Source organism: Lutra lutra, chromosome 7, assembly GCF_902655055.1.
Source record: "Lutra lutra chromosome 7, mLutLut1.2, whole genome shotgun sequence".
Classification (NCBI taxonomy): domain Eukaryota; kingdom Metazoa; phylum Chordata; class Mammalia; order Carnivora; family Mustelidae; genus Lutra; species Lutra lutra.
The window spans coordinates 53,722,019-53,738,207 of record NC_062284.1 but is presented as its reverse complement, the minus strand read 5'-3'; the positions used below and the strand labels follow the sequence as shown (position 1 = coordinate 53,738,207).

Genomic DNA, 16,189 nt, shown 5'->3' with positions numbered 1-16,189 from the left:
GTAATCACTGGAAACATTACAAAGTTCTAAGATGAGATAAGAAATGTTACATAGCATAGATACATGTACAAAATTTGTAAACAACTCATGTACCCATCATAAGAGGGTTTTTTATTATGGCATATTATAAAGCCATTAAAATGCCATTCCTAATGAATATTCCATTATACAATCAAGTGTTTGTGATAAGTAGAAAAAATAAGTCACAAAACCTACAATATCCTAGTTTGGGTAAAGAGTTTGTATGTGTGTGTTCGAAAGTAAAGGCATTATTTTTATGGAGTTACATTGTTTCCTTATTTATATTCTTCTATATGTATTATGAACATTTGTAATGAACATGTATTACTTCTAAAGTAAAATATATATATATGTATATATATATTTTATAATTTTTTTGCCTGAAACTCCATTCTAATCCCTAACGTATGCTTCTTTACTGCTCTCTTGCTAATAGAATTGTAAACTTGGTGGGGTATGGGCAAATTAGTTATGATAATTTACTTTGAGAATTTCCAGAAGGAGATGGAGTGACACAGAAATCCTGAATGGTGATTTTCTCATGACTTTAGGTAAAGTCAGGAAATTCCAGATCATCTTATGAAAGAGATTATGTGGTGACAGGAACAAAAATCACCCATACAGTATATAATGGACAATGTGTTTCCCTGTGGGTATGAACTAATAGAATACTTTTTTCTTTTTTCTTTTTTTTAATCATACTCAGTTTTAATTGTGATGTTGTTTTTAATACAACCGTTAACACTTTTTCATCTAAGTATCAGGAACTTTGTTTTTTATATTCTTTTTAAATTTTTATTTATTTTTTTAATTTTCTTGTCAGTGTTCCAGAATTCATTGTTTATGCACCACACCCAGTGCTCCATGCAAAATGTGCCCTCCATAATACCCACCCCCAAACTAATAGAATTCTTTAAAAGAAACAAGCAAACTGTGCCACACAGTTTAAAGGCTGGATGACCTTGCCTTTATTCACCTTGATGGCTCCTACATCCGGGGCTAAAGTGGTCATTCATACCTTTTAGAGGAACTGGAAGAGGGCAAGGTCTGTGGGCATCTGGGAATAAACACACGCACGCACGCACGCTATAGGACCCACACCCAGCAAAGCAATTTGCTCATTACTTCAGATACCCAGCCAGAATCTGAGCACACGTTCAGGGGGTTGAATTCATGTTCATTCTCATCGCTGGCCGTTTGAGAGTTTCCTCTGAGACTCCTCTTGTCCCCGGCTGCCCTCTCACAAGCTCAGGAAATCCTTTCTCATTGCTCACCTCACCGCAGGGGAGCCAAGTTGTGTTTTAAATGCGGAGGTATATCCAGACACCCTGTGTGCCTCCATGCCGCCCCACCTCCCATGGGTGGCCTGTGAGCGCCTTCTCCAGAGCCCCACACACCATCTTGTTCTTTGCTCACCAGGCCGCATACCCAGAGCCGTAGCCTCCATCAACCAGCACCTCCTGAGATCAGACGACGTGGTGAGCTGTTGCCTCGACCTTGGAGTGCCCAGCATCTCCTTCCGCATCAACGGGCAGCCCGTGCAGGGGATGTTTGAGAACTTCAACACAGATGGGCTCTTCTTCCCTGTGGTGAGCTTCTCAGCAGGTGTCAAGTAAGTGAAGGCTGGGATTTCATGAAGAGTAACTGTTAGCCCATCCCTCCACCACTCCTGTGAGCTGGGGAGCGTGTTAATATCTCTTTGGACTTCCATGCCATGGGTGACTTCCCTGCATGCCTGCCCCCCCATCCCCCGCACAATGATAGTGAAAGCAGGAGAATAATCCAGAATCACTGACTCAGTAGATACTTGTTGAATACATACCTACCGCCAAGAGTTTTATAATGTCCAAATATAGTAAGATAAATAAGATCTATGTAGAACCTTGCTTTAATAATTATTTTGAAAATTACATGCTCATTGTTAAAAATTTGAAAGATACTGTTATAAGTAAGACAGTATCATCCATGATCTCACTATGTAATGTCTGCTAATATTTTGGTGTATTTTCAAGTCTTTTAGTTTATGCATATATGAGGATTTTTTTAATTAACATCACTGTATATGAAGTTTTATGTCTTGATTATTTTTCATTCAACAACACGCTAATGAGCCTTTTCCTGAGTCATTAAGTATCCTCCTAAAACAGTTTTTATAGCCATATAATATCTTTTTTATTGGCTGTCCCATAATATAGCTGTTACTTTGTTTTTAGACTTTCATGCCACTTCCATTTTTATCTTTATAAGTAAAATTATTATGGACATCCTTGAGCATACCTCTGCCTGCATTTCTGTTAAGATCCTCTTTTTTTTTTTTTTTAAAGATTTTATTTATTTATTTGACAGACAGAGATCACAAGTAGGCAGAGAGGCAGGCAGAGAGAGAGGGGGAAGCAGGCTCCCTGCTGAACAGAGAGCCTGATATGGGGCTCTATCCCAGGACCCTGGGATCATGACCTGAGCCAAAGGCAGAGGCTTTAACCCACTGAGCCACCCAGGCACCCCTCTGTTAAGATCCTCTTAAAAGGAGGTCAAAAGGTATGAACTTTTTTGAAGTCTAAATTTATAATCACATAGCCAAGTAGATTTTCAGGAAGATTGTATAGAACACTTCAGAAATCATGATCAACAGTTTTGAAATCTCAAAAGCTCTGAAACCCATAAGTTGGGTCTTTTTTATATTAAAGAAACCTCATTTTACTGCAGCCTCATTTTACTGCAGACTTTGATCTGAACTCATTTTGTGGTAAAATTGTTGTCAACAGAAATGAGGCTGATTTTAGTCTTTCTTTTATTTTACTTCTTTTGAATATTTGCATTTTTAACTGCAGAAATACTAATGTGTTTGATTATGGGGCTCAGCCCCTCACCTGGCTGGTTGTTCTATTTAATACATACTATTTAGACTTTCTTTTTTAAAATCTAAAGAATTCTGAAGTCTGAAACACAACTCCAAAATTTTCAGATAAAGGCTAGTATAGTATCATTTAAAGCAACATATGGGAATATCCAACTGATTGGATCTTCATTAACTTTTACTGTTATTAGTTATTTTTTATCTTTGCTAATTTGAGAATAACTTAAAGTTTTCATTTTCTATTTCTTTGATTACCAATGTATCAATGTGGTTAAGCATTTTTTATACTTACTGTTCTTACATATTATCTCAGCCCAATGTTTTTATTTTGTGTTCTCTGCCTTTCTGATATTAATTCTAGGGACAATTTTTTCTACATTAAGACTAATACTGTGTATTAGTGTTAGTAACACTAATACTGTGTTACTGGTTTCAAATTTTTTCCCAGTTTGTGATTTATATTTTCTCACTTAGTTTTATTTTTCTGTTGTTTTTTGTTTTTCCCTTTATAAAAACAAGTCAAGGAAATACCAAGAACCCAAATCATATGAGCCAGAGATAATCATATTACCTTTTTATTTATCTATCTCAATATTTTGACATTAAATTGGATTTATACTACACAAGCTGTTTTTCTACATACTGTTGTGAACTATTGTGTTCATGGCTCTGCCTCTTCCCTTGTACCAGTTAGAAGTTGTATTTTTTGTATTTTTTAAAGATTTTGTTTGTTTATTTGACAGAAAGAGACAGCAAGAGAGGGAACACAAGCAGGGGGAGTGGGAGAGGGAGAAGCAGGCTCCCCACTAAGGAGGGAGCCTGATGCTGGACTATGATTCCAGGACCCTGGGATCATGACCTGAGCTAAAGGCAGATGCTTAACGACTAAGCCACCCAGGCACCCCAGATGCTGTATTTTTTTAGTCTGACTCTATGTTTTAATGTCTGTAACACAAAACCCCATTATGAGTCTTTTCCCCCAAAATTTCTTGATCCCTGTTTGTTAAAGAGATCACAGTCAACTGAGTGGGAAACTAGAGTCAATACAGTTAGAATCACACTGGTTTCCATGGAAGCCGTTGGAAAGGGCCATGAAAGGAGGGATGTGGAGAATAGATGGTTGAAGTTCGGACCACAGAGAAACCATTTCAGAGCTTGGGGGTGGATTTCCAAAGTGACAGCACCGTGATAGGCCTCAGCACCTCAGGTAGACTGATAAACTAAGACACGTTCATATTATCTTCCAATAGAGGACGAAATTTTAGTTCTGTTTCAGTTAAATAATTTAGAAATAAAGATTTATCCTTTGGAAATGATATTCAGCCTTGGCATTTGACACAGGCAAATACACATGGTATAAGCGAATGTATGTTTGCAAACATACAGAGTAACACAGAATACAGATACATACACGCACATATTTGTAAACCTATTCATGTAGATGGATACAATATATTTAAATTAAATATCATTGTTTGAGATTCTTTTAACAAATGGAGACGCACTGTAGTAAAACCTCCTTAGGGCTGCAAATTTACTCATCAGTGTTTCAAGCCAGAGAATCTTCTATCAGCCCCAGTGACTGTATTGTAGAGTTGCAAGTTTTTTTACTTTGTTTCCCTCTGCTGAGGCTATTGCCATTAAGAAAAAAAAAAATAATAATTAATTTTAAAAGAAGAATTTATTCCAGTTCTCCCATTTTAAATGTGATGTAACCTATCATTCCTCATTGATATCCATAAGAGGCATGTAGAAAACAAGGAGCATTATTGAAGGAGACACTGTAAGCACAAAGAGAACTGATTGGAACAGAGACCCTCTGGCAGTCTGGGGTAGGGTGGTGAACAGCATTGTATGTCCTCCTAACTTTATTCCCCAGGAAGTAAAAGAATGAGTAGAAGTCTAGATCCGATGTAACAGCATTTGGGTCATCCGCCTGTTGGCTCAATACCTTCTTTGGAGAGACAAGGTCTCTCTGAGCAGTCTGTTCCCAGGACCATGCTTGCCTAGGTACTAATGGCCTTGTTCACCCAACATCACCACCCTTCCCTTCTTTGTCTATTTTGACCACATCCCACTCTCTGGGTTTTACTTGTTTTCAGAGCAAGTACATCTGCTTCTCAAGCATCTCATCTGAGAGAAGTACTTAGCCAGAAGTCAGATCTCTGGAGAAAAGGACCTCTTCTGGTCTGCTGGCTAATGGACTTTCTCAAGGCCATACAACAGTCTTGTATAATGATTTTTAATCATTAACTCATCCATCCAATATCCCTCAGAGCAATGATATAGGATTTTTAAGTGTGTGAATTTATTTATTTATTTATTGGCGAGGACTTATTGAAATCTCTTGGCAAAGAACTGCAGCTAGAGGTGAAGAAATAGGTGATTCAAATGTATCCACATATAGAAGATTCTTCTAGCATTTCTCATCCAGGTTAGCAGAGCATGCAGCCCTCTCAGTACACAGGAAAAGGAACAGCCAAGTTCCAAGGTTAGACAACTCCTTTTTCTTATCCATTTATAAGGCACAACTGGTAAGAGTATTTAAGAAACTGTCCAGATATGTTGACTTGAAAAGTTTGTACTTCGGCTCTGAGAGCTTCTTGCTTATAGCCCCTGGTCAGGTGGAAAGCTAGAGTGTGATGCCAGGGGGCTTGATGTCTCTCAAGCCTCCTTTCTGTCAGGAAAACAGGAAAAGATCACCTCTGACATATTCCAGTCTTTGGTTCTCAGAGCATGATATGATCTGAGGAGAGATGGAATTGAGTGCACATTTGGGAAACACATTTTGATGAAGCACATCCAAGTCCCTCACATGATATCCTCGGTCATTCTCGGTGCTACTCCTGTGTCGGAGAGTAGCCAATGAATTTATTTTTACTTGTGAGCAAACAGGATCCATATACCAATACTTACTCTCAGATCAACCGGTCAACTATGACTTGGTGCTGAAACCCAGAAGTTTATCTCCATGCTACTTTAGTTCAGTCGTACAGAAAGGTAGAAAAAGAAACCAGGATATTAATTTCAAGTCAGTGAAAATATCTTATTGAAAATAAATAATGGTTAATAATGTGGTTGATCTAGGTGACTGAGTCCTCTGTGCCAAGTTCCACTGGGAGTAAGCAAGATGAGGAAGGCAAACAGAAACCCTGAGACCTGGGGCACCTGGGTGGCTCAGTCGGTTAAGCATCCAACTCTTGATTTTGACTCAGGTCAGGATCTCAGGGTTGTGAGATCAAGCCTTGCATAGGGCTCTATGTTGCATGGAGCCTGCTTAAGATTCTCTTCTTTCCTCCCTTCCTCCCCTGCAACTCATACTCGTGTGCACACATGCATTCGCACACACACACTCTCTCTCTCTCAGAAAAAAATGTGGAATCCCCCTTAAAGCAGTACTACATGTCAAGGATGACACTGCCCCCCAAAATGCAAATTTGAAAGCTGAAAGAATAAGATTTTATTTTTCATATATAAAATAATAATACAATTGAAAAGAAATTTTTGTTTTCACCCAATATAGAAGAATACTTGCCTATTTTTAAAGTGTCTCTCCCAGCAAGGTACAAGGTCATGCCTATCTAGGAAGAGAGACTTCTCCCATCATAGGAGAATTCAGGATTGTTTCTCATATATATTTTCAACTTCTGTGTGGCTTCTAAACTAGATTTCTCTTGTATACCCCCATTTCCTCTTATTTAATGGTCTTTGCTGAGGTCACAGTCTTGAATTTGTGACCTCATAATTATTTTTAGAACTACAAACTATGTTGTTAATAATACCTGATTAAGATGTCCCTGCCAGCAGTCACTGAAAAGCAAAAATCTTTTTCAATTAGATTTACCCACAGTGAAGTCAAAGGCAGCATGAGTAATTACTAACAAAATTCACAAATCAATATGTACTCTCTTTTCTAACTATTATGAATGTGCCTCCTTAGTTCTCTTCTCAGTATGGTTTGTTTGTGGATACTATTCATGCGTAGGCCCTCAACCCTGATTGATTATAGGACAGAATTTGGGATGAGGCATGTGTACTTTGGAAGCCACCCAAAAAGTTGAGTTACCTAAACACCAGCAAACCCCTTATGAAAATACAGCCTCACCCTGCAAATGGCATCTTGGCATGAACCACACCAAGACCATGCATGACACAGAAGCCACAGCATACAGTGAACTTGGGGTGATACTTTTTGATTTGCAGAAAATGGATGAGTTAATCACTGTAGTAGAATGTATTTTATAGCCGTAGTTAAACCCCCCATAGATCTATTTAATTGTCTCACATAACTCTTTTACCAGCCCTTTCTGATTTATAAAAACAATATCCAAAGGTGGTTGGTATTTGTGGTTGCTGTTTGTTTTCTGTTGGTATCTACCAGACTTGGCCAAAGTTCAGGTAACCAACAGCTTCGCTATTTCCAGCGTGCTGTGGTCAATGCTGTGGAAATTATTGCTGAGATAAATATACCTCTGTGGAGACCATGATGAGCACTGGCTGGATTGCCCTGGGCTTTCATCAGACCCTGGCCAGAAAGAAGTATGAATGTGGGAACGCATCACTTAGATTGTTCTCCCATCTTTGCAATAGGAACTGAAGATGCAATTATGAATCATGCCTTCCGAGTTGAATTCAGGTCAGCCAAAGCTTGTTAATTCTTCCTCCTCTTAACCACAGCCTGAATCCTTTTCTTCTTTGTAATACCTTCCCCACTGTCTGGGAGAGATTCAGTAGCAGATGAGAGCAGTGAGATGTCCAGTAAGACAGACTCAAGTGACATCACGTTTGCAAGTAAGCTGTGGATAAGGAACCCGAGTCTTCCTTCTGGAGCATGACAAGCCTTGTCTTGATTTTTACTGTGTGTTTTATTCATGGGTCAGTCTTTCAAATCCAAGAACTTGCACTAGGTAGTCATCTCTTCTGCAGATTGGCAAGCCACAATGCCTAAGTCTCAAAAGATTAGGTTGCAAATGCTAGCATGAGTTTTTCAATACAATTTGCTCTGTTTTCAAAATCAGTCAAGGAAATAAAAAATTCTTCCACATATCCCCCAAATTCCCTAGTCCCAGGAGATGATTACTGAAGCTATTGCTCATCTCTGAGGTGGAGGGATCTAAGGACACAGTCACTTACAGTAATCACTTCAGGAAGAAAAAAAAAAAAAGAAAGAAAGAAAGAAACCTTCTTTCAGAGCTGATGGAATGTCTTGAGTTATAGGAAGAACTCCAGAAGATGATAACAGGTACTTTTGTGCAGGAGATTAAATTGATTAATGAAATTGATTTTAAAATCCATTAATGTAGAGAAATATCCAAGGATCAAGAAGAACTAATTTTAATGAACTCAGTTCTTTAATTATCTTTTTATTTTAAATTTAACATTTTCTGTGAAGCCAGGAGATTCTGAAAGTCCCAAAGGAGCAGCAGAGAATGCACCTGGAGAAGAGAGATTTACATTCTCATTGGAAATTTCTCATTTATGAGTGGGGCAAAGGATTCAGATGGTAAACCTTAAGGGCCAGATACTGGATTCTTTGGAAGAAGTAGACTATGTGTCTGTAACTTGGTTGTTTTTCTTGCTGTCCCTTCAAATCTGTGCTCTGGGCAAATTTTCGGGCAGACTCTGTAACCTTTATTACTCCTTGTAAGAATGAGAACAGTCTTGTTGGTAACATAAAAGTGTCATCTATTTGGCTACAAAAACTCAAGATTTGTATGCAGCTCATGTGAGAGGTCTTCCCCATTGGGCTTGCAGTCAGAGGCCCGAGACTGGGCTCCTCCAGCTCCAGCCAGCTCTGCCTCAGACCCTCTGTTGAGCCCAGGGGGAGCTGCGGGGGTGGGAGTGGGGGTACAGCGCTGCCTTGGGCAGCCCACCTTTATGTAATGACTTGGAGTGTTTACACAATTGCTGCTGCTTTCTCTTCTGGGACCCTTTTTATTTATTTATTTATTTACTTTTTCCGTTTCTTTTCAGCGTAACAGTATTCATTGTTTTTGCACCACACCCAGTGCTCCATGCAATCCGTGCCCTCTCCAATACCCACCACGTGGTGCCCCCAACCTCCCACCCCGCCCCCCCTGCCCCTTCAAAACCCTCAGATTGTTTTTCAGAGTCCATAGTCTCTCATGGTTCACCTCCCCTTCTAATTTCCCTCAACTCCCTTCTCCTCTCCATCTCCCCTTGTCCTCCATGCTATTTGTTATGCTCCACAAATAAGTGAAACCATATAACTGATTCTCTCTGCTCTGGGCTTTTGTAGTTTCCTTGGAGCCTTAGGCCATGAGCATCTTCCTGCTGTTCTTTCTACACAGGCTTTACCACCTGTGCTGGCTGCTCCCTTCTGGCCAACCTGAAGCCCGGGCTTCCCACCTCCCCCAGTTCCTGGGTTTCCGATCTCTGCGCAGTCCTTTGCCTTTCTGGGCATAATTCCTTTCAAGATAGCGGACAGTTGGCTCCCTCATAGAGTATCTGGCCTTCTAGGAACATTGTCCTTGGTCCCACCCTGAACAGAAGGGCAGCTCTTTCCCTTGCGGTCCTCTCTGTCCCTCTGTCTCCTCTCTCTCTGTTCTGTCACCAGGCAAAACTGTCCCTCACTGAATTCCAGGGGACACTTGCAGGTTTCTCAGTGTTTTTAAACACTCCGCATTTGACGTCAGAGAGGAGCGCATTCCCTTCCCTTTCTCCCTGACGGTTCTCTCCAAATGACTTCTTTCCCGTTCTTATTCGGGGGCGGGTGTGGTATGTGACGGGCTAAAGCTGCATTGGCTCATCATTTTTGGATGGACCCTCATAGTGGATCCAGCATCTCAATCCAGGGTGTGCAAACATTGGCATCCTCTGAATTATCTGTCTGTGGGACCTCTGCTAAAACTCTGAGAGGGGGAATCCCTTTCTAACATCTTGAAATAATTAAAGTGAGTTTCAAGGATTTCTTTTGATTATTCCCTTGAAGCCTATCTTTTATCGCTAGTTATTTGCTTTGTCTTGGTCAGTCTGGATCTCCCAGAGAGTTATGAGGAGGACCACCAATATTAGTGGTGGTTTGTTGGAGCCCTTCCAAGAGACTCTGGGCAGCGAGGGAAGGAGCCGCAGACACAGGGGTGCCTGGCATCTGCTCTTGTCCAATCCCATCTACTGAGCGGGCAGGGCTTCTGTTTGGCAGGTCTCTGGGAGTAACCCAGGACCGTTTCTTCCACCCACTGAAGCATAGCGTAATGACATTTGGAGACAAATGCTTCAGTGAGCAGTAAACACTGATTTCTGGCTATGTAAATTTTTTATTTTACAGTTTTGTGGCCATTAGAGGAGAGAAGACATATAACCAAATTATCATTCTCTTTTTAATAACTGAATATAAAAACAGAAATCGTGATTTCCCCTATGTGCTCTGTGGGACTCCACCTTTTCTGATTTGCTCTCTATCCCAAGGATGACAGCAGATGTTAAAACTTAAGAGAAATTTTAAAACAGAAGAGAACTGGCAAGACAGCTCATGAATAATTAAGTCCAGCTAGAAGACCTCGTAGGAGATGATTTACTTGTTCTTGGAATATGTACAGTAGTGAGTAACAAAGAATACACTTGCTGTATGAGCTCTCAGGCATTCAGCTTCTCACAGAAAGGATACTCAAGGAGAAGACTGAGACCAAAAAAAATCCCACAATCTTCTTTTGCTCAAAAAGATCTAGTTCTATCCCATGATTTCAGCATGTCAGTAACACAGTCTGCTATGTTGCTGTTGAACTGGGAAGTTCTCAACCAATAATTTCAAGGCTTAGTCATTATTTCCTGAAGGTTCACTAAATTAGTGACATTGAAGGCTAATGACTCAATTTTGTTTTAATGTCATTGTTCATATTCTTAAAATGTGTATATCATGCCTCATTATGTAACATTTAATGTAGGAACATTCACAAGGGACTATTGTGGTTCTAATTCTATATCACTGTTTAGTACTTCAGAATGGGAAAGTGGAGGGTTTCGTATGATTTCTATAATTAACTTTAAAACAACATTTTGTAAAATGCTGTTTGGATAAAGAATTTGTATTGGGAAGGGAAAAAAAAAAAAAACGTTAATGTCTCCCACTTGGAGAGAGAGTTTTATTTTCCAGTTTCGTAATTAGGCCACTTCCACAATCACAATTACTCAGCCAACATTAAGACTCTCTTGTAAGGCTGCCCTACCAGAACATTCGAGTGAAAGGAAGTGAGGTCTGGTGGAGAGTCTTGTTGTGAGAGCTTTGCTGGGTCATAACGCTTCCTCCACATACCTCATGTCCCCGCACACATGTACCCACTCCAGCCTCACAATCCTTATTCCAAAACAAAACTGGGACCCGGCTGCTGCTTTCCATCTTGTCCATCATCACATTGGTTCAGCCTATCCTTATCTCCCACTGTGACTAGTTGGGTGTCAGGTGCTTCTGAACACCTGCTAATTGGTCTGATGATCTCTTAACATAGCGCAGCAAGAAGCAGCTTCTATTTCTTCTCCTTAAAGACTTCCCGAAGCTTCCCACCTAGAATACAATCTCCTCTTCTTGCCATGGCTCACAGACTCTACCTGATCTCCCACTGCTCCCTCCTACCTCTCTCCTGCCCATTGGGCTCTTTCCTGCCTCAGGGCCTTGGCATTTACTATTCCTCTGCCTGGAATGCTCAGTCTTTCAGATTTTAGACTCCTTAGCTCCTCTTTATCCCACAGGGTTAGCTCCTGTCTCCTCCTCAGAGACGCCTTCCTACATTCCAATCTAGGAGCCACCCTCTTTCTGGAGTTATTCCACATTGCCCTCCTTATTCCCTCCTCGATATCTCCCCATCAGTAATTATGACTATTTTTCTAGTTGGATGCCTGTTCTGTGACGCCAGGGACACTGTAGTCTTTGTGCAGAGAACAGCACAACGTATGGGTTCAGTAACTCGTCATTCTACAGAGGGAGGAGGAGGGCGAGAGGGTTGAGAGCAGATGCTCTGTATATATTGATTTTTCCTGTGGGACGTGAGGGTTGACCATGCAGGGCTACATATCTTTTTGTGCTTTAATTACTTAAAACTGTGGTCATATTCCCTCCTCAGATTAATATGGTTGCTGTTGATTTGCAAAAGCTCTATTGCTTGTTACAAACCTGGGAGAATATGAAGTGTCGTTTTGAAATGCCTCACTGTCGTCCTCTCTTCCTTGCAAGGGGAGCTTTGGGATGTAACTATAACCCTAACCTAACCTAGATGTGAGGCTGAAATTCAGTCAGAATGCTGAATTAACATATTGAAAGATTTCAGTACACTGGAAATCAGTGCCTGCTATTCTTGTGAGCCCCCAGGTGTCTTTCCCCCTTCCTGGGAGGTCTCTGCAGGCACTGCTGGAGCGGACCAAGTGTCAGGCTTGGATGCCAGCAGGGTCATGGTGCCCCTGAGAGAGGCACTGGTACGCCAGTGAGCAAACGCTTGATGCCTGGTTGGCTTCCTATGGCCGTGGCCCCATGCCAATGCCTCTTCAGAGTCGCCCTCGTATGGCTGCTTTGGGGAACTGCAGCATCTGCCAGGTATCCCTTCAAATAATAGCACCTGGCATATGTAATATTTGTGTTTCATAGTCTGGTATTATTTCATCTTTGGCTTGCTTCTGAAGGTTAGAATTTTCTGTTTCCCCCAGATAGTTATGCCGTGTTTTCTTTTCTTTAATTCATATGTGAGTAATGTCCCTCGAGTAAAAAGACTTGAAGTCCTCATGCTGTACTTTTAGTATGACCTCTTTGGAGGCTAGTACCATGATCATCGTTACTCTTTTCAGTACGCTAGTAATAATATCTGCAATAATGACTTGTCTACTAGAGTAAGGGAAAAACATGATTTGTAAAGTCTAGTGATATTTCTGTATAAATTAACTTTGAAGAACTTAGCTGACATGGGTCAGCTGAGGATCACACACTGACCCTTCCCTCCACTGCCTTATTGCGTACTTTCCATTGTTCGCTGCACTAAACCCAAATTCAGGCACTTCCCAACAAATAATTTGGGGGTGGGGTGGCTGATCTTGAATTTTTACTTACTTGGGCTGGGGTTTCTTTTTTTAACCTCTCTCTTCCTGGTCTCTCCAAATGCTACAGAGTGCGTTTCCTGATGGGTGGACGTCATGGAGAATTTAAGTTCCTGCCTCCCTCTGGCTATGCCCCTTGCTATGAAGCCTTACTTCCAAAAGAAAAGATGAGATTGGAGCCTGTGAAAGAATATAAACGTGACGCGGAAGGCATTAGAGATCTGCTGGGTACCACCCAGTCCCTCTCCCAAGCCTCCTTCATCCCATGTCCCATTGACACCAGTCAGGTAGGTTCCAGCTGCCAACAGGAGGTAATCCACAGAAATGAAGTCAGAGGGCTAAATCCTTCTCTCTGTGTTGTCTTTGAGCCACTCCTGTTGTCCATTCTGTATCATTGTCATGTCATACGAACAGCTGTTCTTTGTGTTTCCACCTTATGTATAGATTGAGCTCTTTAAGGATTTCTCAGAGAACAAGTTGATCACGTGCTACAGGCAGGGCTCTGTGAGGTATAGGCACAGACATGCAGTACTCTCTGGGAATTCACAACCAAGTTGAAGAGGTAAAAAGCAAATGTATTATTCTAATTCTGAATGTAATAAACGCAAAATGAACTGTGGCACATATACATGCTAGGGACACCTGTTCGGCTGGAATATTTCTAGAAGTCCAGTTAGAGAGGATAGAATTCAACCAGGGCCTTTAATAAATTTAAATAGGGAGGGGCATCCAAGGGTGAGTTATAGAAATAGCTCCAGTGTCCATCAACTGATGAGTAAAGAAGAGGTAGTGTGTGTGTGTGTGTGTGTGTGTGTGTGTGAGATGCAGTATTACTCAGCCATAAAGAAGGGTGAAATCTTGCCCCTTCCAACAATGTGGATGGAGCTAGAGGGTATTACACTAAGTAAAATAAGTCAGAGGACGACAAATACCATATGATCTCACTCATATGTAGAATTTAAGAAGCAAAACAAACAAGCAAAGGGGGAAAAGAGAGCCAAACTGTGAAATAGACTCTCAACTATACAGAACACAGTGGTGGTGCCCAAAAGGGAGGTGGGGGGGTTGGTGCAGGTGAAGAGCACACTTATCATGATGAGCCCCAAGTGATGTACGGAGTTACTGAATCGCTGTATTGTACAGCAGAAACTAATATAACATTGTATGCTAACTAGCTGGAATTTAAATAAAAACTTTAAAAAGAAAAAAAAGTAGGGACAGGTAGAAATAAATATTCTCCTGTGGCTGGATGCTTGGAGGAAGGAGAGTGCGTAGGAGAAGAGTTGGAAATAAAACCCAAAGAAATGAGACAGTACATATGAGGGAAAAGTGCTCGTAAATGGACATTTTTTTCCCTTCTCAGGGTCTCTGTTTTGAGAGAGACACACTCACATGCTCAAGATAAGGGGCATAAACAACAGCTTTGGGTATTTCCTCCACACCAGTGCTATTCAAGTCACTATTCTAAAATCAATGACAAGGGGCCTTGTCTCTGAGGCACACTGGGTTGATAGTTTGTAGGAATATAGCTCTCTTGACCTGTAGAAGGTCTCCAGAAATTACATTTCTGCCATGTGTTCATGCTCCTGAATTTGCTTCATACCTTCTGCAGCTCATTATTGTGAATTCGCTTAGAGTGGAAAGAGCAACATTTCCTGGCCTGCCTCACAGAGTCCGGTGTAACACCTTGAAAGTAGTTGGCGTTAAGAAGGTTGTTAGGAAACTGGGGAGGAGTTGGTGGGCCAGAGATGATCCTGGGAATTGGACCCTCTCGTTCCTGTGTTTCCTACATATGAAGCTTGAGGGCCAAAGTACTAAACTAGCTTTCGCATGAACACAGGGCTACCAGACCCCAAGTGAGGGGAGAGTGTGAGCCCAATACTTACTTTTCTGCACCACCCCTCACTGAATCATCAGAAACGAGTGTGAGGAAAAGTCTCCTGGAAGGAGTGGGCCTCAAAAAAATGAGGGGAAGTTTTGATGAGAGAAGAAAGGAAGACTTGACCAAAGAGTGGGAGAAGCGTCCACACATGCAGAACTGAAGATCTGAAAAATCGAAGATCTCAGATAAATCAGCAAGCCAGAAGAACCTTTGAGGTCCAGACCCATAGTTGAATCTGCATGGACCCTGAAACTAGGGAGATCTTCCCAGGGAATCAAATAATAGGCAAGGTCTTATAGGAAAGGTGCAATTTATTATCTTGAATGAGGCCTTGTAATTTTTTAGGACCTAGCATTCTGGGAAATTATTGTCAAAGGAGAAGTTAAATATGTTCGGAGTTAACTCCAACCTCCCTCGGGCACAGTAACCAGTTTGTGGGCGAAATATTGCTGACTGGAGCCATGTCCTAGGTACTACCTGCACCCAGGGCTTGAAGCCCGCAGCCTCTGGCTGAGCCCTGGGAAGAGGGAGCCCAGCTCCAGGCAGCCCAGCCCCAGATACTCCAAGACAGTTAGCAAGCCAGTGTTACTCTGTGCAAGGTAATCACCAATTGAGGTCACTAAAATGATGATTTGGGGTTCCCTTCGTGGCCTCTTTCCACATTTTCTCTTTTTATCGAAGGATGTGTTTCCGCCCTCGTGCAAATCCCCTTTAAGTCTGTGATCACCTAAGGAGCACTAAGTTTAAAAATTATCTTAGTTGACCAGTAAAACCCAGATACAGTTACAATTTGTTTGCTAATAATTTCCCCCATTTTGCTCTTTATTGAAACATCATTCCAGTTATTAACTTTGACTCTTTGATGATTAAGTTGATTTTTTAAGTCTTTCATTGAAAGGCAGGTAGTGATTATAATGCATAAGTTAAATATGTTATTGCTGTTTTTCTCCATGATCTCTTTATATACGATATTTGATATACATTTTTTACTAAAAAAAAATAATTTTCTCCCAGAGTTGTCCCCCTCAAAAAAAAAAAAAAAATCAGGATTTTTATAATAGTGGAAACACTAATAACCTTACTGATAGAATGAGGATTGCAAGGTCCTGGCAGGTGATGCAGAAATGAAGTAGGCCAAATGCACAGGCTCTCCAGCTGATAACTGCTAGGCAAAAGTGTGAGCCCAATGTTAGTGATCTTTCAAGGGATCAAAACAAACTAGAAATCAGAACTTTTTTACATGAAATCTCCTGTTTCTTAAAAGTTGCCAACGAATAAACATGAGAATAATTATTATTATCATTATTGCTCTCATAATAGTAGTAAATTTTTTAAAATAGGAGGAAGGAAAGGAGAACAACTTGGGCCCCCAGGGTGTGACCTCTATGGAG

The 16,189-nt window shown here is 41.0% G+C and overlaps 1 protein-coding gene across 1 annotated transcript in view; it reads left to right on the top strand.

Moving 5' to 3' along the window:
* The window catches only part of RYR3 (ryanodine receptor 3), a 517,407-nt gene that overhangs the window by 288,909 nt on the left and 212,309 nt on the right, over nt 1-16,189 (top strand). The window contains exons 19-20 of the mRNA XM_047736987.1: nt 1,441-1,633; nt 12,987-13,203. Coding sequence (XP_047592943.1) covers nt 1,441-1,633; nt 12,987-13,203 — 410 coding nt within the window. The remainder of the gene's footprint in view (nt 1-1,440; nt 1,634-12,986; nt 13,204-16,189) is intronic.